Raw genomic sequence first — 25669 nt, 5'->3', positions numbered from 1 at the left:
TCTAGTAAGACAAGATGAATTGAGGGCATTGATTAGCACATGGGATTATGATATTATTGCTATCACAGAGACATGGTTGAGGGAGGGACAGGACTGGCAGCTCAATATTCCAGGGTATAGAGTCTTCAGGCGTGACAGGAGAGGGGATAAAAGAGGAGGTGGCATTGCACTGTTGATCAAGGAGTTAATTATTGCAGTAAGGTGGGATGATATCTTCGAAGGTTCTTCAAATGAAGCCATATGGGTAGAACTTAAAAACAAAAAGGGTGCACTCACTTGGCTGGGACTGTACTATAGGCCTCCAAACAGTCAGGGAGAGATAGAGGAGCAGATATGTAGGAAAATCTCAGAGAGGTGTAAAAATAATAGGGTAATAATAGGGGATTTCAACTTACCTAATATCAACTGGGATAGTCTTAGTGCAAAAGCTTTAAACGGGGCGGAATTCTTAAAATGCAGACAGGAGAGCTTTTTGAGCCAGTATGTAGAAAGTCCTACAAGAGAAGGGGGCAGTACTGGACCTAATCCTAGGGAATGAAGCTGGACAAGTGGTAGAAGTGTCAGTGGGGGAACATTTCGGGGATAGTGACCATAACTCTGTAAGATTTAAGGTAGTTATGGAAAAGGGCAAAGATGGGCCGGAAATAGGTACTGAATTGGGGAAAGACCGATTTCAATATGATAAAACAGGATCTGGCCAAAGTGGACTGGGAGCAGAAACTTGTAGGAAAGTCTACATCAGACCTGTGGGAGTCATTCAAAAAGGAAATAGTGAGGGTTCAGAGCCAACATGTACCCGTTAAGGTGAAGGGTAGGACCAACAAGTCCAGGGAACCCTGGATGTCAAGGGATAGAGAGGATTGGATCAGGAAAAAAAAGGAGGCTTATGGCAGATTCGGAGTGCTGAAAACAGCAGAGGCACTAGGGGAATGTAGAAAGTGTTTTGGGGGTACTAAAAAAAGTAATTAGGAGAGCGAAGAGGGGACATGAAAAAACACTGGCGGGCAAGATAAAGGAAAATCCCAATCCCAATACAAGTATATTAAGGACAAGAGGATAACCAGGGAAAGAGTGGGGCCCATTAGGGACCAAAGTGGCAATCTGTGTGTGGAGCCAGAGGACATGGGTAAGGTTTTAAATGATTAGTTTGCATCTGTGTTCGCGATGGAGAAGGGCGATGTAGGTGCAGAGATCAAGGAGGGGGATTGTGATATACTTGAACATATTAGCTATTTTAGCAGGCTTAAAAGTGGATAAATCCCCAGGCCCAGATGAGATGCATCCCAGGCAAAGGAGGAGATAGCAGGGGCTCTGACACAAATTTTCAAATCCTGTCTGGCCACAGGAGAGGTACCAGAGGACTGGAACACAGCGAATTTTTGGTACCATTATTCAACAAGGGTAGCAGGGATAAACCAGGTAATTATAGGCCAGTGAGTCTAACATCAGTGCTTGGGAAAATATTGGAAAAATTGCTGAGGGACAGGAGTTAATCAGGGATAGTCAGCATGGCTTTGTCAGGGAGAGATTGTGTCCAACTAACTTGATTGAATTTTTTGAGGCGATGTTGGATGCATAGATGAGGATAAAGAAGTTGATGTAGTCTACATGGACTTCAGTAAGGCTTTTGATAAGGTCCTGCAATGGAGATTGGTTAAGCAGGTAAAAGCCCATGGGATCCAGGGCAAGTTGGCAAAGTGGATCCAAAATTGGCTTAGTGGCAGGAGGCAGAGGGTGATGGTGGAAGCCTGTGACCAGTGGTGTACTACAGGGATCGGTGCTGGTACCCTTGCTGTTTGTAGTGTACATTAATGATTTAGACGTGAATATAGGAGGCATGATAAGCAGATGACATGAAAATTGGTGGTGTTGTAAATAGTGAGGAGGAAAGCCTTAGATTACAGGACGATATAGATGGGCTGGTAAGATGGGCGGAGCAGTGGCAAATGGAATTTAATCCTGAGAAGTGTGAGGCGATGCATTTTGGGAGGACTAACAAGGCAAGGGAATATACAATGGATGGTAGGACCCTAGGAAGTACAGAAGGTCAGAGGGACCTTGGTGTACTTGTCCATAGATCACTGAAGGCAGCAGCACAGGTAGATAAGGTGGTTAGAGAGGCATATGGGATACTTGTCTTTATCGGCCGAGGCATAGAATATAAGAGCAGGGAGGTTCTGATGGAGCTGTATAAAACGCTAATTAGCCACAGCTGGAGTACTGTGTACAGTTCTGGTCACCACACTATAGGAAGGATGTGATTGCACTGGAGAAGGTGCAGAGGAGATTCACCAGGATGTTGTCTGGGCTGGAGCATTTCAGCTATGAGGAGAGACTGAAAAGGCTAGGGTTGTTTTCCTTAGAGTAGGGAAGGCTGAGGGAGGACATGATTGAGGTATACAAAATTATGAGGGGCATTGATAGGTTAGATAGGAAGAAACTTTTTCCCTTAGCGGAGGGGACAGTTACCAAGGGGCATAGATTTAAGCTAAGGCGCAGGAGGTTTAGAGGGAATTTGAGGAAAAAACTTTTCACCCAGAGGGTGGTTGGAATCTTGAACACACTGCCTGAAGAGGTGGTAGAGGCAGGAACCCTCACATCATTTAAGAAGTATTTAGATGAGCACTTGAAACGGCATAGCATACAAGGCTACGGGCCAAGTGCTGGAAATTGGGATTAGAATAGCTAGGTGCTTGATGGCCAGCACGGACGCGATGGGCCGAAGGGCCTGTTTCTGTGCTGTATAACTCTATGACTCTATGAGTATAAGTAATTAATTGGTGGAGGGTCAATTTCAATGGGGTGAGAACTGATCTGGCCTGGGTAAATTGGAATCCAAGATTGGCAGAGTTATTTATGGCACAAAAGGAGGCCATTCAGCCCGTCGAGTATATGTCAGCTTTCCGTAGAGCTATCCAGTCAGTCCCATTCCCCTGCTCTATTCTCGTAGCTCTGCAAGTTTATTTCCTTCCAAGTGTCCATCCAATTTTCTTCTAAAATTATCGATTCTTTCTGCCTCGTAAGCAGTGAGTTCCAAATCTTTACCACTCGCTGCATAAAAATTTCATCTTCACATTTCCTCTGCATTTCCTGTCCAAAATCTTCAATCTGTGCCCCCTAGTCCTTGTACCATCCGCTAATGGAAACAGTTTTTCTTTGTCCACCTTATCCAAACCTGTCATAATCTAGGACACCTCTATTAAATCTTCCCTCAATCTCCTTTGCTCCAAGGAGAACAACCCCATCGTTTCCAACCTAACCATGTAGCTAAAATCTCCCATCCCTGGAATAATTCTGGTAAATCTCTCAAGGACTCTTTCCTAATGTGTGGGGACCAGAACTGGATGCAGTATTCCAGTTGTGGCTTTATAAAGGTTCAGCATAAATTCCCTTCTTTTGTACTCATTGCCTCTATTTATGAAGCCCAAGTTCCCATATGCTTTATTAACCACTCTCTCAATATGTTCTGCCACTTTCAAAGATCTGTGCACATGCACCCCCAGATCCCTCTATTCCTGTACACTCTTTAGAACTGTACCATTAAATCTATATGACCTTTCCCATTGCTTCTGCCAAAATGCATCACCTCATACTTGTCTGTATTGAATTCCATTTGCCACTTGTCTACCCATTCTCTTAGCCTATCCATGTCCTGTTGCAGGCAGCTTATGTCGTCCTCACTGTCTGCTGCTCCTCCAAGTTTGGTATCATCAGCCAATTTTGCAATGTTACTCTCTATTCCAAGGTCGTCATTTATGTATATCAAAAAAAGCAGTGATCCCAGCACTGAACTTTGAGGAATACGGCTGTCTAACAGCCAATGGTCTGAAAAATAACCATTTACCACGACTTGCTGTGTTCTGTCCTGAAGCTAATTTTTTATCTAATTGGACACTGACTCCCCTATTCCATGAGCCTCAGTTTTGTTAACCAGCCTTTTATGTGGTACTTTGTCATGAAACCGGACGGATCACCCGGCATCAACCTAGGCACCAGAAACGACAACGGCAAACCCAGCCTGTCGACCCTGCAAAGTCCTCCTTACTAACATCCTGGGGGCTTGTGCCAAAGTTGGGAGAGCTGTCCCACAGACTAATCAAGCAACAGCCTGACATAGTCATACTCAAGGAATCATACCTTACAGACAATGTCCCAGACACTGCAATCACTCTCCCCGGGTATGTCCTGTTCCACCGGCAGGACAGACCCACCAGAGGTGGCGGTACAGTGGTGTTGCAGGGAGGGAGTTGTCCTGGGAGTCCTCAACATCGACTCCAGACCCCATGAAGTCTCATGGCGTCAGGCCACCTACCGCTGTCCCTCAGCTGATGAGTCAGTACTCCTCCATGTTGAACACCACTTGGAGGAAGCACTGAGGGTGGCAAGGGCACAAAATGTACTCTGGGTGGGGGACTTCAATGTCCATCACCAAGAGTGGCTCAGTAGCACCGCTAGTGACCGAGCTGGCCGAGTACTAAAGGACATAGCTGCTAGACTGGGTCTGCGGCTGCTGGTGGGGGAACCAACATGAGGGAAAAACATACTTGACCTTGTCCTCACCAATCTGCCTGCTGCAGATGCATCTGTCCATGACTGTATTGGTAGGAGTGACCACCGCACAGTCCTTGTGGAGACGAAGTCCCGCCTTCACATTGAGGATACCGTCCGTCGTGTTGTGTAGCACGATCACCATGCTAAATGGGGTAGATTTCGAACAGATCTAGCAATGCAAAACTGGGCATCCATGAGGCGCTATGGGCCATCAGCAGCAGCAGAATTGTACTCAACCACAATCTGTAACCTCATGGCTTGGCATATCCCCACTCTACCATTACCATCAAGCCAGGAGACCAACCCTGGTTCAATGAAGAGTGCAGAGGCGATGCCAGAAGCAGCACCAGGCAAACCTCAAAATGAGGTGTCAACCTGGTGAAGCTACAACACAGGACTACTTGCATGCCAAACTGCATAAGCAGCATGCAATAGACCGAGCTAAGCCATCCCATAACCAACGGATCCAATCTAAGCTCTGCAGTCCTGCCACATCCAACCGTGAATGGTGGTGAACAATTAAACAACTAACTGGAGGAGGTGGCTCCACCAATATCCCCATCTTCAATGATGGGGGAGCCCAGCACCTCAGTGCGAAAGATAAGGCAGAAGCATTTGCAACAATCTTCAGCCAGAGTGCCAAGTTGCCAAGTCTGCTCCCTCCTGAAGTCCCCAGCATCACAAATGCCAGTCTTCAGCCAATTCGATTCTCTCCACGTATCCTGTACACAAAAAACAGGACAAGTCCAACCCGGCCAATTACCGCCCCATCAGTCTACTCTCAATCATCAGTAAAGTGATGGAAGGTGTCCTTCACAGTGCTATAATGCAGCATTTACTCAGCAACAACCTGCTCACCAATGCTCAGTTTGGGTTCCGCCTAGGCACTCGGCTCCAGACCTCATTACAGCCTTGGTCCAAACATGGACAGAAGAGCTGAATTTCACAAGTGTGTTGAGAGTGACTGCCCTTGACATCAAGGCAGCATTTGACCGAGTATGGCATCAAGGAGCCCTAGCAAAAATGAAGTCAATGGGAATCAGGGGGTAAATTCTCTGATTGGAGTTATACTGAGCACAAAGGAAGATGGTTGTGGTTGTTGGAGGTCAATCATCTCAGTTCCAGGACATCACTGCAGGAGTTCCTCAGGGTAGTGTCCTAGGCCCAACCATCTTCAGCTGCTTCATCAGTGACCTTCCTTCAATCCTAAGGTTAGAAGTGGGGATGTTTGCTGATGATTGCACAATGTTCAGCGCCATTTGTGACTCTTCAAATACTGAAGCAGTCAGTGTAGAAATGCAGCAAGACCTGGACAATATCCAGGCTGAGGCTGATAAGTGGCAAGTAACATTCGCGCCACACAAGTGCCAGGCAATGACCATCTCCAACAAGAGTGAATCTAATCATCTCCCCTTGACATTCAATTGCATTACCATTGCTGAATCCCCCATTATCAACATCCTAGGGGCGACCATTGACCAGAAACTGAACTGGAGTAGCCATATAAATACCGTGGCTACAAGAGCAGGTCAAAGGCCAGGAATTCTGAGGCGAGTAACTCACCTCCCTACTCCCCAAAGCCTGTTCACCATTCACAAGGCACAAGTCAGGAGTGTGATGAAATACTCTCCGCTTGCCTGGACGGGTGCAGCTCCAACAACACTCAAGAAGCTCAGCGCCATCCAGGACAAAGCAGCCCGCTTGATTGGTACACCATCCACAAACATTCAGTCCCTCCACCACCGACGCACAGTGGCAGCAGTGTGTACCATCTACAAGATGCACTGCAGCAACGCACCAAGGCTCCTTAGACAGCACCTTCCAAACCCGCGACCTCTACCACCTAGAAAGACAAGAGCAGCGGATGCTTGGGAATACCACCACCTGCAAGTTCCCATCCAAGTCACACACCATCCTGACTTGGAACTATATCGCTGTTCCTTCACTGTCGCTGGGTCAAAATCCTGGAACTCCCTTCCTAACAGCACTGTGGGTATACCTACCTCACATGGACTGCAGCGGTTTAAGAAGGCAGCTCACCACCACCTTCTCAAGAGCAATTAGAGAAGGGCAATAAATGCTGGCCTGGCCAATGACGCCCACATCCCATGAATGAATTAAAAAAAACGTTTTCTTAAAATCTAAATCGACAGCATCCATTGCATCTCTTCATCGACTTTCTCAGTTACTTCATCAAAAAATTCAATTAGATTAGTCAAACATAATCTGCCTTTCTCAAAGCCATGCTGGCTTTCCTTAATTATCTTAAACCTCTCCAAGTGCCTGTTGATTTTGTTTCTAAAATTTTAGCCACCACTGATGATAAACTGACTGACTAGTGCTGACTTTACATTCTTCCTTGAATAAAGGTGCCACATTGCAGTCCGCAGTCCTCTGGCACCTCCTCTGTATCTAGGGAATATTGGAAAATTATGGCAAGCCCTTCCACTATCTTCATCCCCATTTCCTTTAGCGAGCCATCTGAGCCAGGTGACTTATTCACTCTTAAGCATAGCCAGCCTTTCCAGTACCTCCTGCCTCTTGATTTTCACTCCATCCATTACCACTACCATCTTCGCTTTGACTGAAATTTTGTCAGCATCCTCTTCCTTAGTAAACACTGACACAATGTTCTCATTTAGTATTCTAATCTTGCCTAGTGCCTCTAAGCATATGTTGCCCTCTTAGTCCCTAATAGGCCTACCCCGCCTCTTTGATAGGAACATGGGAATACAGGAGTAGGCCATTCAGGCCTTTGAGCCTGCTCCGCCATTTAGTATCATAGTTCACCATCCACTTCAATGCCTTTTACCCACATTATCCCCATATCCCTTTATATCATTGATGTCTTACTACCTGCTTACTATTTACATGCCAACAGAAGATTTTTGGGTTCCCTTTTATCTTAACTGCCATTCTATTCTCATACTTTCTCTTTGCCAGTTTTATTTTCCTCTTCATCTCCCCTCAACTTATTGTACTTGGCCTGGTTCTCACTTGAAGAATTCACCTGACATGCATTATACACTTTTTTTTGTTTCATCATAATCTCTATCTCTCTTGTGATCCAAGGAATCCTGACTTTGGTTTCCTTACCTTTGGTAGGCAAAACTGGAATTGAACAATGGGCTGCCTTTAAAGAGGAGATAGTTTGGGTGTAGTTCCACGATGGGGAAAGGTTGGGAGAAACAAAGCAGAGCTCCCTAGGTGACAGAAGAGATAGAGAGTAAAATGAACCAGAAAAAAAGGTGTTGGGTTGATAATGCAAGTGCAAACCAGCCTGACTATAGGTGGTTCGGAGGAGAAGTGAAAAAGGAAGTAAGAGCAACGAAGAGAGAGTATGAGAAGAGACTGGCAGCTAACATAAAATAAAATTCAAATCTACTATAGGTGTATAAATAGTAAAAGGGTGGTAAAAGGGGGAGTAGGGCCAGTTAGGGAGCCAACCAACATTATTAAAACAGATGATGTGGTCATTTTCTCATTGCTGTTTGCGGGAGCTTGGCTGCTGTGTTTGCCTGCAAAACATCAACTACATTTCAAAACTACATTTCAATAGTAATTCACACTTCATGCTTTGGGAGGATGTGAAATACAAGTTTTCTTTTATATCAGCTAATGAAGCCACAGCCTTTTGCAAACCTCCAGGTTCGGAAAATTCAGACAGGAAAATAAAACAGCAAAATACTAAGCACGTGCACTGAATTCACTGGACATCGGGGGTATAGGAATAGGAGGAGGCCATTCAGCCCCTTGAGCCTGTTCCATATTTCAGTGAGATCATGGCTGGTCTGGATGTCAACCACATTTTCCTGCCTTTGCTCCATGTTCCCGAATACCCTTATCCAATAAAAATGTATTGATCTCAGTCTCGAAAACTCCAATTGATCCACAGCCTCTTATGGAAGAGCATTCCAGAATGTCATTACCCTTTGTGTGCAGAAGTGCTTTTGAGTGTCCTAGCTCTAATTGTAAGATTGTGCTCCCTTGTTCTGGTCTGTCCCCACCAGATAATAGTTTCCATCCTATCGCATTTTTTTGTAATAAGGAAATACTGTGCACTCAGATAATGGTGAGCTGGTTTCAGGAAGATTGCCCCTTGACCAGGCATTGTCAGGAGTGGCGGGGGGGAGATGGTGGGTATCTAGACCTACAGATTTAGCAATTGCTTTGCAAAGAGTGTGAATAAAATCTCGTTGTGTCTCAGCAGTTCGAGTGCCCCAGAAGGACAGGGACGGATGGATGGACATCACTAGCATTGCTCAGTGCCTCAATCTGGAGTTGAAGTCACTTCAGCCTCTCCCGTCCCAGGATCCACGGAACAGGCCCTCGCAGCAAGCTTTTCCCGCTCCCCAATCAACACAGGTACCCTTGGAAACTGGCAGGGTTAGAGAGATCTACGAGCTGGACTCTGTTCTGCTCCCTGTATTGCAGAAAGTGTATTGGGGCACTGGGGAAGGTGTTTTTAAAAATAAAAGATTTCACAAGGAACTAAGAGGTTTTAACTATCAGGAAAGTATGAAGGAACCCACTTCATTGCTGGCCATGCCTTCAGCTGCCTGGGCCCTAAGCTCTGGAATTCCCTCCCTGAACCTCTCCACCTCACTTTCCCCCTTTAAAACACTCCCTAAAACCTATGTCTTTGATCAAGCTTTTGGTCACCTGTCCTGATAACCCCTTCTGTGCCTCGGTGTCAAATTCAGTCTGTTAACACTCCTGTGAAGTATCTTGGGGTATTTTTCTACATTAAAGGTGCTATATAGTTGCAAGTTGTTGGTGACACTGTGTGCTGAATTAAGGAATGTTCCCATCCCCATCTTGAGGTGAATGAATTCACTGAATAATTGTTTTTCTCAATTGCCCGACTGTTGCGTATGAGGTTTGATTTGACCTTCTGCTGACACCCACCCGCACACACTTCTTTCGATTCCATTTGGTGTCAGAATAAAACCATTGAGTTATTTTCCTTACTGTTTTTGTGTGACAGGCAGGCTGGGCGTGTAATAAGTGTACCTACATAAACAAACCCACCAGGCCAGGGTGTGAGATGTGCAGCAGCCCCCGGCCACCAGAATACTCTGTGCCTGAGGATTATAAACCCGACGACAAGGAGCTGTGTCGCATCTTGCAGGAGGAGGCGGCAATGCAAAGATTTCAGCAGGTACAGTGAAACCACTCAATTACAGACACTTCAGCCCTTTAATTTGCAGGAGTCATTATTTTCAAAATGAACATTGTCTGTACTATGAAAATTCTCAGGAGAATGGGGTGTACTTTACCCAGCATCCATAAGAGCAGTGAAACCACTCTATCTCTGAGATAGAACCATGCAAGCATACAATCTGAGATAGAGCAGTTTCTATATAGAATAATGGACCTCCGAGAGTGAGTTACAGGCTGGAATCTAATCGAGAGGTTTGGGGTGGTTTATATATAGAATAACGGATACCTGAAAGTGAGTTACAGGCTGGAATCTAATCGAGAGGTTTGGGGTGGTTTATATATAGAATAACGGATACCTGAAAGTGAGTTACAGGCTGGAATCTAATCGAGAGGTTTGGGATGGTTTATATATAGAATAACAGATACCTGAGAGTGAGTTACAGGCTGGAATCTAATCGAGAGGTTTGGGGTGGTTTATATAAAGAATAATGGATACCTGAGAGTGAGTTACAGGCTGGAATCTAATCGAGAGGTTTGGGATGGTTTATATATAGAATAACGGATACCTTCTTCTTTGGCCTCCTTGTCTCGAGAGACAATGGGTAAGCGCCTGGAGGTGGTCAGTGGTTTGTGGAGCAGCGCCTGGAGTGGCAAGAAAGGCCAATTCGAGAGTGACAGACTCTTCCACAGGTGCTGCAGATAGAATTGGTTGTCAGGGCTGTTGCACAGTTGGCTCTCCTTGTGCATCTGTCTTTTTTCCTGCCAACTGCTAAGTCTCTTCGACTCGCCACGCTTTAGCCCCGCCTTTATGGTTGCTCGCCAGCTCTGGCGATCGCTGGTAACTGACTCCCACGACTTGTGATCAATGTCACAGGACTTCATGTCGCGTTTGCAGACGTCTTTAAAGCGGAGCCATGGACAGCCGGTAGGTCTGGTACCAGTGACAAGCTCGCTGTACAATGTGTCCTTGGGGATCCTGCCATCTTCCATGCGGCTCACATGGCTAAGCCATCTCAGGCGCCGCCGGCTTAGTAGGGTGTATATGCTGGGGATGTTGGCCGCCTCGAGGACTTCTGTGTTGGAGATACGGTCCTGCCACCTGATGCCAAGGATTCTCCGGAGGCAGCGAAGATGGAATGAATTGCGACGTCGTTCTTGGCTGACGTACGTTGTCCAGGCCTCGCTGCCGTAGAGCAAGGTACTGAGGACACAGGCTTGATACACTTGGACTTTTGTGTTCTGTGTCAGTGCGCCATTTTCCCACATTCTCTTGGCCAGTCTGGACATAGCAGAGGAAGTCTTTTCCATGCGCTTGTTTAATTCTGCATCGAGAGACAGGTTACTGGTGATAGTTGAGCCTAGGTAGGTGAACTCTTGAACCACTTCCAGAGTGTGATCGCCGATATTGATAGATGGGGCATTTCTGACGTCCTGTCCCATGATGTTCGTTTCCTTGAGGCTGATGGTTAGGCCAAATTCGTTGCAGGCAGCCGCAAACCTGGCGATGAGTCTCTGCAGACACTCTTCAGTGTGAGATGTTAATGCAGCATCGTCTGCAAAGAGGAGTTCCCTGATGAGGACTTTTCGTACTTTGGTCTTCGCTTTTGGACGGGCAAGGTTGAACAACCTGCCCCCTGATCTTGAGTGGAGGAAAATTCCTTCTTCTGAAGACGTGAACGCATGTGAGAGCAGCAAGGAGAAGAAGATCCCAAACAGTGTAGGTGCGAGAACACAGTCCTGTTTCACGCCACTCAGGATAGGAAAGGGGTCTGATGAGGCTCCGCTATGCTGAATTGTGCCTTTCATATTGTCATGGAATGAGATGATGATACTTAGTAGCTTTAGTGGGCATCCAATCTTTTCTAGTAGTCTGAAGAGACCACGTCTGCTGACGAGGTCAAAGGCTTTGGTGAGATCAATGAAAGCAACGTAGAGGGGCATCTGTTGTTCATGGCATTTCTCCTGTAGCTCTCGAAGGGAGAACAGCATGTCAATGGTGGATCTCTCTGCTCGAAAGCCACACTGTGCCTCAGGATAGACACGCTCAGCCAGCTTCTGGAGCCTGTTTAAAGTGACACGAGCGAAGACCTTCCCCACTATGCTGAGCAGGGAGATTCCACGGTAGTTGTTGCAGTCACCGCGGTCACCCTTTTTCTTATAGAGGGTGATGATATTGGCATCGCGCATGTCCTGTGGTACTGCTCCCTCGTCCCAGCACAGGCAAAGCAGTTTGTGCAGAGCTGAGAGTGTAGCAGGCTTGGCACTCCTGATTATTTCAGGGGTAATGCCGTCCTTCCCAGGGGCTTTTCCGCTGGCTAGAGAATCAATGGCATCACTCAGTTCCGATTTTGTTGGCTGTACGTCCAGCTCATCCATGACTGGCAGAGACAGGGTTGCATTGAGGGCGGTCTCAGTGACAACATTTTCCCTGGAGTACAGTTCTAGGTAGTGTTCCACTCAGCGGTCCATTTGTTTGCGTTGGTCAGTGATTATGTCCCCTGATTTAGATTTGAGGGGGGCGATCTTCTTGATGGTTGGCCCAAAAGCTCTCTTAATGCCATCATACATCCCTCTGATATTTCCTGTGTCAGAGGCCAGCTGGATATGACTGCATAGGTGTTGCTAGTAGTTCATTTGCGCAGCGCCTAGCTGTTCTTTGTGCAGCGCTTCTGGCAGCTTTAAGTGCTACGGATGTTAACTTGCTGGGGGCTTTCTTGTAGTTCAGCAGTGCAATGCGCTTAGCGGCTATGACAGGTTTCAGCTCTTCAATGTGAGATTGAAACCAGTCTGCATTCCGCTTCACACAATTGCCATAGATGGTCATTGCTGAGTCATAGATGGCGTCTCTGATGTGGGCCCACTTGGTCTCTGCATCCCCTGTGGGAGTGTTTTGAAGGGCTTTTTCAAATGAATTTAGAAACTTGCGTAACAGCTGTGGATGAGAAATTCTGTTCGTGTTGATGCGCGGGTGGCCCTTCTGCTTGGAGTGATGCAGCTTCTTTGGTTTGAGGCTAACCTTGCTGCACACCAGGGAGTGGTCAATGTCGCAGTCTGCACTGTGGAAGCTGCGTGTGATTTGAACACAGTTTATAGAGGCTCGCCTTGTGACGATGAGGTCCAGCTGGTGCCAACGACGTGATCTTGGGTACCTCCAAGAAACCTGGTGACAGGGTTTAGTATGAAAGAACGAGTTGGTTATGATAGGTACTCAACTCAAGCATTCTCTGTCCATTCACATTCATCCTTCCAATGCCAAAGCGCCCAAGGCAGGAAGGCCATGAGTCATGGTCAGCCCCAACCCTGGCATTGAAGTCCCCCAGCAGGAATAGGTGTTCGGTGTTGGGGATGCTACTAATGATATTATGGAGTTCCTCATAGAACTGGTCTTTAGCTTTCGGTGGGGAGCAGAGTGTTGGAGCATAGATGCTGAGTAGGTGTAATAGACCAGAGGTGGTGAACAGTCGGATGGACAGTATGCATTCTGAGCCATTTGAGGGTGGCTCTATAATGCTGAGCAAAGAGTTTCTGATGGCGAAGCCCACTCCATGTTGTCTTGGTTCTTCAGGATCCCTACCCTGCCAGAAGGATCTCTTAGAGATCCGCTCGCAGGGAGGCGTGTCTCCTGAAGTGCTGCAATGTCCACATTGAGTCTACTGAGCTCGTTGTTGATGATGGCGGTCTTCTGAGAATCGTTGATTTGTGTAAAGTCATCCGACAGGCCAGGACACATAGTTCTGATGTTCCCGCCTGCAAAACGAAGGGCTGGTACCTTCTTTTCTTTTTTGGTCGTGTTGTTTGGTGCGGTGTTACAGTCCACTTGTCGGGCAATGACCCTCAGCTCCAAGCACCCATTGAAGCAGGTGGACTGTGGCGGGACAGAACCTTACTGACCGGGGGCTGCCCGGTTTGAGGCAGGCGGTAGCTGTCCAGTGAGATGCGATGACCTCTCCCACCGACAAAGGCAACCCGTGGCGCCCAATCTCTACACCAATTGAGCTGGACTTATAACCCGTAACTGTTGCCTTCCATGTTGATTTGGTCGCTGTGAGGCGACTATGGAGTGACCTCTCCATGGCGCATGCCTGGGCGGATATATGGAGGTTGTGAGTTGCCCAAGCGTCAAAACCCCCCTCTCGGCCTTCCTGGTGGGGTCCAAGGGAGTGCAGAGCACGACGTTTGGCAACAGGATGGCTGCAGGAATTGCTGGAAACATGCCAAAGGTGACACATGACCGCCTTCGGGGTTCCGCTCCGAATTTTCTGTTAGGGTTTACTCCCTTAGCCTTGATCTCTCCCGAGATGCCCACAAGGCAGTGGGGTTGTTTGGGCCCCTACACAGGGGTAGGTGGATGCCGATGGGAGGAGGTGGGGGGAAGGGGGTGCGGTGGGGGGGGGCGGTGGTGCGAGGAGGAGGAGTGCGGTGGGAAGGGGAGTGAGGAGTGAGTTACAGGCTGGAATCTAATCGAGAGCTTTGGGATGGTTTATATAAAGAATAACGGATACCTGAGAGTGAGTTACAGGCTGGAATCTAATCGAGAGGTTTGGGATGGTTTATATATAGAATAACGGATACCCGAAAGTGAGTTACAGGCTGTAATCTAATCGAGAGGTTTGGGGTGGTTTATATATAGAATAACGGATACCCGAAAGTGAGTTACAGGCTGGAATCTAATCGAGAGGTTTGGGGTGGTTTATATATAGAATCTAAGGGGTTTGGCGGCGGGGGGGGTGGTGGGGGGGGTTGTTATATAAAGTAACAGATACCCGGGAGTGAAATAAATGCTGGCCTTGCAAGTGACGCTCACATCCTGTGAATGAATGAATACCCAGTCTAATCTTGAATGTTGACAGTTTATGACTAAATCACTATCCATGGGAGTGAATTCCACTGTCCCACAAACTCTGCTGAAGAAGTTTCTCCTATCCTTTGTTCTAAATCTCTTGTATCTACAATCACTCAATTTTGACCCCCCTCCCTCGCCCGCTTCTATGTGTCCATCCCACCACATCGAGTAGATTCCAGCCTGTAAATCACCCCCAGGTATGTTATTGTACAAATAAACCCCACACCAAACCCCTCGATTAGATTCCAGCCTGTAAGGGGTTTGGGGTGTTTATATATAGAATAAATTAAATAATAGAATAATATTAGTGAACTGAATAGGTTTTTATGACAATCTGGTAGTTTCATGGCACCATTGCTGAGACTAGCTTTCAATTTCAGATTTATTTTATTAATTGAATTTAAATTCCACCGCCTGCTGTGGTGGGATTTGCACTTGTGTCTCTGGAGTATTCGTTTGGAGCTCTGGATTACTAGTACTGTAATATTACCACTATGCTGCCATCCTCCTGATAGGAAGAGGGGATCAAAGGATATGGGGACTGGGTGATTGGGACTATTTGCTCCTGTGGAAGGTAAATGCCGACACGCATTGATTGGGTTGGATGGCCTATTCCCACGTGTATGTGTAGTTCCGGTTGCGCCTCGTACAGTTGTAAAGTGGATTCTGAGCAGTTCCCAAATTATCAGTGATAGGCAACATGGTTTTGTGCAGGGAAGGTCATGTCTTACCAACTTAACAGAATTCTTTGAGGAAGTGACAAAGTTGATTGATGAGGGAAGGGCTGTAGATGTCGTATACATGGACTTCAGTAAGGCGTTTGATAAGGTTCCCCATGGTAGGCTGATGGAGAAAGTGAAGGCGCATGGGGTCCAAGGTGTACTAGCTAGATGGATAAAGAACTGGCTGGGCAACAGGAGACAGAGAGTAGCAGTGGAAGGGAGTTTCTCAAAATGGAGACGTGTGACCACTGGTGTTCCACAGGGATCCGTGCTGGGACCACTGTTGTTTGTGATATACATAAATGATTTGGAGGAAAGTATAGGTGGTCTGATTAGCAAGTTTGCAGACGACACTAAGATTGGTGGAGTAGCAGATAGTGAAGGGGACTGTCAGAGAATACAGCAGAATATAGATAGATTGGAGAGTTGGGCAGAGAAATGGCAGATGGAGTTCAATCAGGGCAAATGCGAGGTGATGCATTTTGGAAGATCCAATTCAAGAGTGAACTATACAGTAAATGGAAAAGTCCTGGGGAAAACTGATGTACAGAGAGATTTGGGTGTTCAGGTCCATTGTTCCCTGAAGGTGGCAACGCAGGTCAATAGAGTGGTCAAGAAGGCATACGGCATGCTTTCCTTCATCGGACGGGGTATTGAGTACAAGAGTTGGCAGGTCATGTTACAGTTGTATAGGACTTTGGTTCGGCCACATTTGGAATACTGCGTGCAGTTCTGGTCGCCACATTACCAAAAGGATGTGGATGCTTTGGAGAGGGTGCAGAGGAGGTTCACCAGGATGTTGCCTGGTATGGAGGGCGCTAGCTATGAAGAGAGGTTGAGTAGATTAGGATTATTTTCATTAGGAAGACGGAGGTTATGGGGGGACCTGATTGAGGTGTACAAAATCATAAGAGGTATAGACAGGGTGGATAGCAAGAAGCTTTTTCCCAGAGTGGGGGATTCAATTACAAGGGGACACGAGTTCAAAGTGAAAGGGGAAAAGTTTAGGGGGGATATGCGTGGAAAGTTCTTTACGCAGAGGGTGGTGGGTGCATGGAACGCATTGCCAGCGGAGGTGGTAGACGCGGGCACGATAGCGTCTTTTAAGATGTATCTAGACAGATACATGAATGGGCAGGAAGTAAAGAGATACAGACCCTTAGAAAATAGGCGCCAGGTTTAGATAGAGGATTTGGATCGGCGTAGGCTTGGAGGGCCGGAGGTCCTGTTCCTGTGCTGTAATTTTCTTTGTTCTTTGACTCTGGAAAACTTAAGAAATAGGAGCAGGAGTAAACCATCCTGCCCCTCAAGCCTGCTCCGCCATTCAGTACGAACATGGCTGATCATTTGCCTCAATTCCACTTTCCCACCCGCTCCCCATGTTCCTTGATTCCCTGAGACCAAAAATCTGTCTATTTAGTTTAGTTTAGTTTCGAGATACAGCACTGAAACAGGCCCTTCGGCCCACCGAGTCTGTGCCGACCATCAACCACCCATTTATACTAATCCTACACTAATCCCATATTCCTACCACATCCCCACCTGTCCCTATATTTTCCCTACCACCTACCTATACTAGGGGCAATTTCTAATGGCCAATTTACCTATCAACCTGCAAGCCTTTGGCATGTGGGAGGAAACCGGAGCACCCGGAGGAAACCCACGCAGACACAGGGAGAACTTGCAAACTCCACACAGGCAGTACCCGGAATTGAACCCGGGTCGCTGGAGCTGTGAGGCTGCGGTGCTAACCACTGCGCCACTGTGCCGCCCTATCTCTGCCTTATTCAGCGATGGAGCATCCACAACCCTCTGGGGTAGATAATTCCAAAGATTCACAACCCTTTGAGTGAAGTAATTTCTTCTCATCGCTGTCCTAAATGATCGGCCCCTTATCCTAAGACTCCATCCCCGTGTTTTAGATTCCCCAGCCAGGGGAAACATCCTCTCAGTTTCTATCCTGTCAAGCCCCTTCAGAATATTGTGTGTTTCAGTGAGATCACCTCTCATTCTTCTAAACTCCAGAGTATATACTAAATTTACTAAATACAATACCAATTTACTAAACCTCTCATAGTAAGACTACCCTCTCATTCCAGGGACTAATCTAGTGAATCTTCGCTGTACTGCCTCCAATGCACGTATATCCTTCCTTGAATATGGAGACCAATACTGCATACAGTACTGTCGGTGTGGTCTCACCAAAGCCCTGTACAATTGTAGCAAGACTTTTTTATTCTTCTACTCCAATCCCCTTGCAGTAAAGGCCAACATGCTATTTGCCTTCCTAATTGCTTGCTGTTCCTACATGCTAACTTTCTGTGTTCAGAGAGACTTAGATATACTTGTACAAGTTTCACACCTTTTTAAAAATAAACTCTGCATTTCTATTCTTACTACCAAAGTGGATAACCTCACACGTCCCCATATTATACTCCATCAGTAAATGCACTGCCAAAGAGTGTTTTTTTAAAAAAAACTTACATTTATGAAACAATTTTCACAACCTCAGGATGTCCCAAAGTGCTATACAGCTGCTTGTAATTTAGGAAACCTGGTGCCAATTTGTACACAGAAAGGTTCCACAACCTGCGATGAAATAAATGAGCAGATAATCTGTTTTACTGATGTTGATTGAATGATAAATATTGACCAGGACACAGAAAAACACCTCTGCTCTTCTTCAAAATAGTGCCCATGGGATCTTTTACATCCATCTGAGAGGATAGATAGGGCCTTGGTTTAATGTTTCATCTTCTCATCTGAAAGACAGCACCTCGGTCAGTGCTGACCTGAGAGTGTCAGCCTAGTATTTGTGCTTGAGTCTCCGGAGTGGGACTTGAACCAACAACCTTCTGACTTTGAGGCATGAGCGCTACCCACTGAACCACAGCTGCTACAGAGCTCAATGGGCCAGAAAGGTCTTGGATGTGATCCCAGGTCTGAGCCAGGTATGGTGGGAGTGTTACAGCCAGCCTCCCTGGTACCAGGTTCAAGAGTGTCATTGAGCAGCTGCAGAAGACTCTGAGGGCGGAGGGTGAACAGCCAGAGGTTGGGGTCTTTGTTGGTACCAACAGCATAGGTAGAAAGAGGGATGAGGTCCTGCAGGCAGTTTTTAGGGAGCTAGGAAAGAAATTAACAAGTCGAACCTCAAAGGTAGCAGTACTGGCGAAAGAGGGAGCTGTACCATTGGAACAGCCTTCATCTGAACTGTGCTGGGACCAGTCTTCTGACTAGTCATATAACTGGGGCTAGAGAGAGGGTTTAAACTAAATAGTGGGGGGGAAAGGTTCAGGTGAGGGGAAATGTAGAAAGTTAACAAGTAAGGGCAAGGCAATAGTGCAGGGTAGTGATATGGGTAATGAGGACCAGAGTGAGACAGGAAGGGACAGAGCATACAAACGTAGTGCACCAGCAAAGAAGGTCAGAGTAGGGAAAAATGGTAAAAAGACAGAATTAAAGGCTCTTTATCTGAATGCACACAGCATTTGTAACAAGATGGATGAATTGGTAGCACAAATACAATGGGTATGATATGATAGCCATTACAGAGACGTGGTTGCAAGATGACCAAGTATAGAAACTAAATATTGAAGGGTCTTTGACATTTTAGAAGGATAGGAGGAAAGGAAAAGGAGGTGGGGTAGCTCTGTTAATAAAGGATGAGATCAGTACAGTAGTGAGAAATGATCTTGGCTCAGAAGATCAAGATATAGAATCAGTTTGGGTGGAGAAATAGCAAAGGAAAGAAGTGTAGTTTATAGGGCTCCTAACAGTAGCTATACTGTAAGACAGAGTATCAATCAAGAAATAATGGGTGCTTGTAGGACAGGTACTGTAATAATCATGGGTGATTTTAATCTTCATTGGCAAAGGTAGCCTGGAGGATGAGTTCATAGAGTGTATTAGGGACAGTTTCTTGGAATAATACGTTCTGGAATCAACCCGAGAGCAGGCTGTTTTAGATCTGGTAATGTGTAATGAGACAGGATTAATAAATGACCTCATAGTAAAAGATCCTTTAGGTAACAGTGATCATAACATGCAAGAATTTCACATTCAGCTTGAGGGTGAGAAGTTTGGATCTGAAATTAGTGTCTGAAACTTAAATAAAGGCAATTATAAGGGTATGAAGACAAAGTTGGCTAAAGTGGACTGGGAAAATAGTTTAAAAGATAAGACAGTAGAGAAGCAGTGGCAGACATTTAAGAATAGGGGTGTGGCGGTCTGCCCTGCCTATTTAACTGAGCCGCTGTGCTTAATATTGCAGCAGCACCGCGACATGTGGCCCACATGGGCGGGCTGCCATTGTTTTCACCCGCCGCCGATTTTGACAGTGGGAGCATAATTTTCAGCCAAATGTAGCTGAGTGTGTGGCTGGAGAGATGGTGCATGAGGGTGGGGTTTAGATTCCTGAGGCATTGGCACCAGTTCTGCGGAGGTGCGAACTGTACAAAAAAAAACTAAGCTGAGTAGTGATTTGGCAAAAGTAGACTGGAAACAGCTACTTGAAAATAAATTAGTGCCAGAGCAGTGGGAGGCATTCGAGGAGGAGATAGTGAGGGTTCAGAGCAAGTATGTTCCCACAAAAAAAAGGGTGTGACTCCCAAATCTTGAAGTCAAAGGGCATACAGAGTAGGATAAGGCAAAAAAAAAAGGGAAGCTTATTTCAGACATCGAGAGCTCCATCTGACAAAAGCCTGGAGGAGTGTAGAAAGTGCGGGGGGGCGGGGCGGGAGTTAGGAAAGCAGAGAGGGCACAAAAAATATTCACAAGTAAAATCAAGGAAAACCCAAAGAAAAAGAGGATAACTAAGTATGGCCAATTAGGGACCAATAAGGTAACTTGTGCATGGAGGCGGAAGACTTGGGCATGGTTCTTAATGAATGCTTTGCATTTCCTTTCACAAAAGAGGAGGACGATGCAGACATTGTAGTTGAGGAGGAGGAGTGTAAAATATTAGATGACTTCAAGACAGGGAAGGAGAAAATATTAAGGGTTTTCGCAGCTTTGAAAGTAAATAAATTTCCAGGCCCAGATTAAACGTATCCCAGGCTGTGCAGAGAAGCAAAGGAGGAAATAGTGGAGGCTCTGACCATCATTTTCCAAAGCTCTCTGGCATGGTGCCAGAGGACTGGAGGACAGCTAACATTGTACCATTCTTTAAAAAGGGAGAAAGGGTTAGACTGAGTAATTGCAGGCCAGTCAGCCTAACCTCGGTGGTAGGAAAATTATTGGAAAGCATTCTGTGCGACAGTATGAATCATTTTTTAAAAATTCTTTCATGGGATGTGGGCATCGCTGGCCAGGCCAGCATTTATTACCCATCCCTAATTGCCCTTGAGAAGGTGGTGGTGAGCCGCCTTCTTGAACTGCTGCTGTCCATGTGGGGTAGGTACACCTACAGTGCTGTTAGGAAGGGAGTTCTAGGATTTTGACCCAGTGACAGTGAAGGAACGGCGATATAGTTCCAAGTCAGGATGATGTGTGATGTCATTTAAAGAGTCATGGATTAATCAAGGAGCGTCAGCACAGATTTGTTCAGGGAAGATCCTGTCTGACTAACATGATTGAATTTTATAAGGATTAACAAGGAGGGCCGATGAGGGTAGTGCATTTAGGTGTAGTCTATGTGGAGTTTAGCAAGGCTTTTGATAACGTTCCACATGGCAGAAAGCTGTAGACTGCAGGAAGATATCAATGGAATAGTAAGGTGGGTGGAACAGTGGCAAATGAAGTTCAATCCGAAGAAATGTGAGGTAATACATTAACAAGGCAAGGGATTATAAAGGCCTGCTACCCGACCCGAACCCGACAGGATCCAACAACGTGACAAGGTCGGGTCGGGCCCTTCTACCGGGTCCGGGTTGGGCTGGGTCCGGGTCAGGCCAGACACACACGGTAAGTGCGCTGCCGGTAAGTATTAAAAATAAAAAACTTACCTGAGCTGGGAGTCTGGGACGAAACTGAGTCTGCACAGTGAACGAGTGACGTCACTATGATGTCATCACGCATGCGCTGCAGCTTCATGGAGCTTCCCATTCGGAAGGTAAATAAAGGGATGGTCTGGTCGGGTCAGGCTCGGGGCGAAATTGGAGGGACTTGGGCCGGGTCGGACTCTGGTCCGCTGTGGATCGGTCAGGTTCTTTTTCCTGACCTGAGCAGGCCTTTAAGGGATTGCACAATAAATGGAAGGATACTGAGAAGTGTAGAGGAACAGAGGGACCTTGTGTTGCATGTCCACAGATCCCTGAAGGCGGCTGGACAGGTTGATAGGGTGGTCAAGAAGGCATATGGGATACTTATCTTTATTAGTCGAGGCCTAGAATATAAGATCAGGGAGGTTATGCTAGAGCATTACAGGAAGGATGTGATTGCATGAGTGAGGGTAAAGAGGAGATTTACGAGGATGTTGCCAGGAATGGAGAATTTTAGCTGTGAAGAAAGATTGGATAGGCTGGGTTTATTTTCTTTGCAACAGAGGAGACTGAGGGGAGATTTAATTGAGGTGTATAAAATTATGAGGCCAAGATAGATTGGATAGGAAGGACATATTTCCCCTTCGCAGAGGGATCAATAACCAGGGGGCTTAGATTTAAAGTAATCGGTGCAAGGATTTGGGGGTGAAGTTGAGAATGTTTTCCATCCAGAGGGTGGGGGTCTGGAACTCACTGCCTAAAAATGGCCTCCTTCTGTGCTGTGAATTTTCTGTGTCGATGAACCTCAGTGACCCTCGGCTGGGGTTGCGGGGAAAGAGTGTTGAGGTGCAGGTGGAGTGGGGGCCACACTTACTCTGGGTCCTTGCAGCTTATTGATGTGCAGTGACCTTCTGGAACATGCACTGGTAAATGTGTTGTGGATGCAAACAGGCTAGACTTGGCAAGGTCAGAGTGATTGTGCCCCCCGCTGTCTGCATTCACAACTGATATTCGGTCATGTGGGCAAAAACGGATGGATGGTCAGCGACCGTGAAGCTGTACCCTGTAAAGATTCAGAATCGCAGGATAGAGAGAGAGAGTGGACTGACATACTGTGCACTCAGACAGTGGGCTGGTAAGTGGTTACAGTCAGGGAAGCTTCAAAAGGAATTGTTGGATCTATGTAACATATTGTCATATATCCCCATTGCCCTTATGTGGGGTATTATCGAAGAATGTACATCAGTTTGAGGAGTGGGAATCATTGAAACATCTGGTTAATGCTCCTTAATAAAACACAATCCCTCAAATGATAAAGATTCCAATTATACTCGCATACCAGAGACTCCTTCAGGAGGTCACAAGCATGTAGCCCTGACTGCTTACACTGGCCTCAGCAAGACTGGACTGAAGTTCACATGGAGTTCCAGTGTGTTGTATCCTTTATAGGTTTAATTACATAGGACAGATAAGGATCTGTGCTTATGCTGTTGACTTTACACTCTGGACGTTCCACTTAAGTTCTCATCAGTTCACTGTCACATCCAAAGTCTCTCTCAGCCATTGCAGAATGGGTACCAGTAACTGGGTATACATATTTTAAAGTCTTACCATAACTATTCAACCTTGTACAGCTATACTTACAGGCACCCTGCGCCAAACTGGATTTAAACTGCAATGCTCCAACTTTGATCACCTGGTGGGCAGACGCATGTGATGTTAACACAGTCAGACAGTTGGCCTCAGCTCAGTGGAAGTTGTCATGCTTTTACATTAAGAAAAAGTATGTTGGTTTCCAACGTCTGGACAAGCCGATTCATTCTTCTCCTCTTTCTTTTTTAAATCAACAGGAAAAAGGAAGAAGGGAAGAATGTTTTCCCACGTGTGACACGCTCAGACTGGCCCTGGCAGAGTCTGACAAGCTGCCAACCTCTGACTGACTGACTGTGGTTCTCTCGCCTGTCCATCGGATGCAGCATCAGGGGGCAGTGGTGGGGAGGAGGTTCATGACAGCGGTTCCAACTGGCGCAGATACCAAGATGCTGAAGTCTTCCCCCTCCTTCCCTTTGGGAGCACAGTACAAGGACACAGCTGTATGCATATCCGGCAGCTGTTCAGGGCTGAACAAAGGGCATTTGGCTAACCCAGAAGCTACATTGCATACTGTCACAGCACTTGTTGAATTAGTCAAGTGAGATGTAGAAACTGCAAGCCAGGAAAAGACACAATACTTGTCTCCATTCTTGGAGTGTGTGCCTCCACTCCTGTGATGTGTAGCTGCTACCTATATGAGTGTGGCTGATTTTAAAAGTGGGAAGTGATTACTTCCTGGATGTAAAGTAACGATTATTGAATGTATAACTGAGAAAGGACTATTTTGTTATTTCTTTATGCAAATGAATTAAAATCAAAACATTGAACTCGGTAGATGGAGTGTAAATTATCGTTCTTTCATTTCAAAGCAAATCCCTGGTCTCAGGATTGTTGGAATACTGTCACATTCTTGGTCAGGAATGTGTCAGAATACTGTAACATTCTGGGTCGGGGTTCTTGTCTGAATGCTGTCACATTCCGGCTCGGGGATCTGTCGGAATGCTGTTACATTCCAGTTCAGGAATCTGTGAATACGGTCGCATTCCGGGTCAGTGTTCTGTTGGACTGCTGTCACATTCCAGCTCAGGGTTCTAACAGAACCCTATCGCTTTCTGGCTCAGGGTTCTGTCGGAATGCTGTCACATTCCGGCTCAGGGTTCTGTCGGAATGCTGTCACATTCCGGCTCAGGGTTCTGTCGGAATGCTGTCACATTCCGGCTCAGGGTTCTGTCGGAATGCTGTCACATTCCGGCTCAGGGTTCTGTCGGAATGCTGTCACATTCCGGCTCAGGGTTCTGTCGGAATGCTGTCACATTCCGGCTCAGGGTTCTGTCGGAATGCTGTCACATTCCGGCTCAGGGCTCTGTCGGAATGCTGTCACATTCCGGCTCAGGGTTCTGTTTTTTTGTTTATAATTACAAACCCATCTCCCATGGCATTGCTGGTAGGAATTGGTTGTTGAGCTGCTTTTTTAAAGGGGCAGGTGACTTGTACCGTGTACCGCACACTGTGCACCTGCTGCATCGGAGCAATGTCTTGTTAATGGCACCAGCTGTAATTGGACAAATTAGTGCATTTGTCGGTCATTGTTTCCCTTGGGCATATTCTGAGGACAGTTAATGAACAGCTGGCTGTGAGCCACTGGCTCATCCCAGGTTAACAAAAACCAGCAGGAAATGACCACCTTTTTAACAAAGATTGTTTTGCAGCTGTAACCAAGTGTGATGTCTGAAGTGTAATAATTCAAAACTTTTATGTAAGTAGATTATACCTCTGTGTGTGTGTGTGTGTGTGTCTCTCTCTCTCTCCTCTCGCACTCATGCAGTTCAGAGCTGGTGCCTCCAGCTTTGAATTTGTGACTTCAAGTTTGCCTAATTCTGTGTTGCGATGGGTAGACACCTGATTGGAGAAATTCAAACATGGAGTTGTGGGAAAGATGGTCACAGATTTAGTGGCATATAAAAGATTTTGTCACAGGCAACTTCTGAAATGTAATTTTTAAATTTATTTAATATTTGCCAACTACCAAAAGTATTAATTTCCACCCTCTCCCTAATTTTCCCCTTTTCCCATAGTGCAGTCTTCTGGTATCTCCCTCAAATGACCTTGGACACTGAGTGAAATGGGTATCACACTCCCCCACGGCCCACCCTCACCTTGTCTGATGGTTTCGCACACCTGGTGATAACTGTGTAGTGAGCAGGAGCAAGTGCTCTGGTTGGTTTTTCCCCACCTTCCCTAAACCTGGGGTAAGGAAACTTAGAGCAGACCCACCTGCTGAGATCCTCATAACTCGGGGAGTGACGCTCAACAGAGACTGGGAGTTAACCTGGCAACTCCTCGTTTTGGAAGGTTTATACAATCCCAGCAGAGTATGTACCAAATTCATTCCTTCCTGAAAGGTCCCACAGTGTGTGTTTATCATCATGCCAAGAAATAATTCCTTTTGTATTTTGTGCCTTTTTATATACAGGGCAGGTACCATTGCTCACACGTTGTGTACGGTGCATCTTCTGGAAAAGCTGGGTAACAGTGGGTAACATTCTTGCTCCTGACCCAAAAGGCCATAGTTTCAAGTGCCACTCCAGAGATTTGAGCACAATGTCCAAGCGAACTTTCCTGATGCAGTACTGAGGGAGTACTGCACTGTTGGAGGTGCCGCTTTTCAAATGAGATGTCGAGCTGAGACCCTGTCTGCCCCCTCAGGTGGATGTAAAAGATCCCGCGACCACTAATTCAAAGAAGAGCAGGAGAGTTCTCCCTGGTGCCTTGGACAGTATTTATCCCTCTACTAACCACCCCTAAAAAATGATTATCTGGTCATTATCACCTTGCTGTTTGTGAGACCTTGCTGTGTGCAAATTGGCTGCCTCATTACC

At 46.4% G+C, this 25669-nt stretch overlaps 1 protein-coding gene across 1 annotated transcript in view; it reads left to right on the top strand.

Moving 5' to 3' along the window:
* Window positions 1-25669, top strand: part of LOC137381137 (ranBP-type and C3HC4-type zinc finger-containing protein 1-like) — an 85439-nt gene that overhangs the window by 20850 nt on the left and 38920 nt on the right. Inside the window, 2 exon segments of the mRNA XM_068053527.1 lie at window positions 8762-8916; window positions 9539-9712. Coding sequence (XP_067909628.1) covers window positions 8762-8916; window positions 9539-9712 — 329 coding nt within the window.

Source organism: Heterodontus francisci, chromosome 2 (genome assembly GCF_036365525.1).
Source record: "Heterodontus francisci isolate sHetFra1 chromosome 2, sHetFra1.hap1, whole genome shotgun sequence".
NCBI lineage: Eukaryota > Metazoa > Chordata > Chondrichthyes > Heterodontiformes > Heterodontidae > Heterodontus > Heterodontus francisci.
The sequence above is the reverse complement of the archived record's forward strand: the minus strand, read 5'-3'. Positions and strand labels throughout refer to the sequence as shown.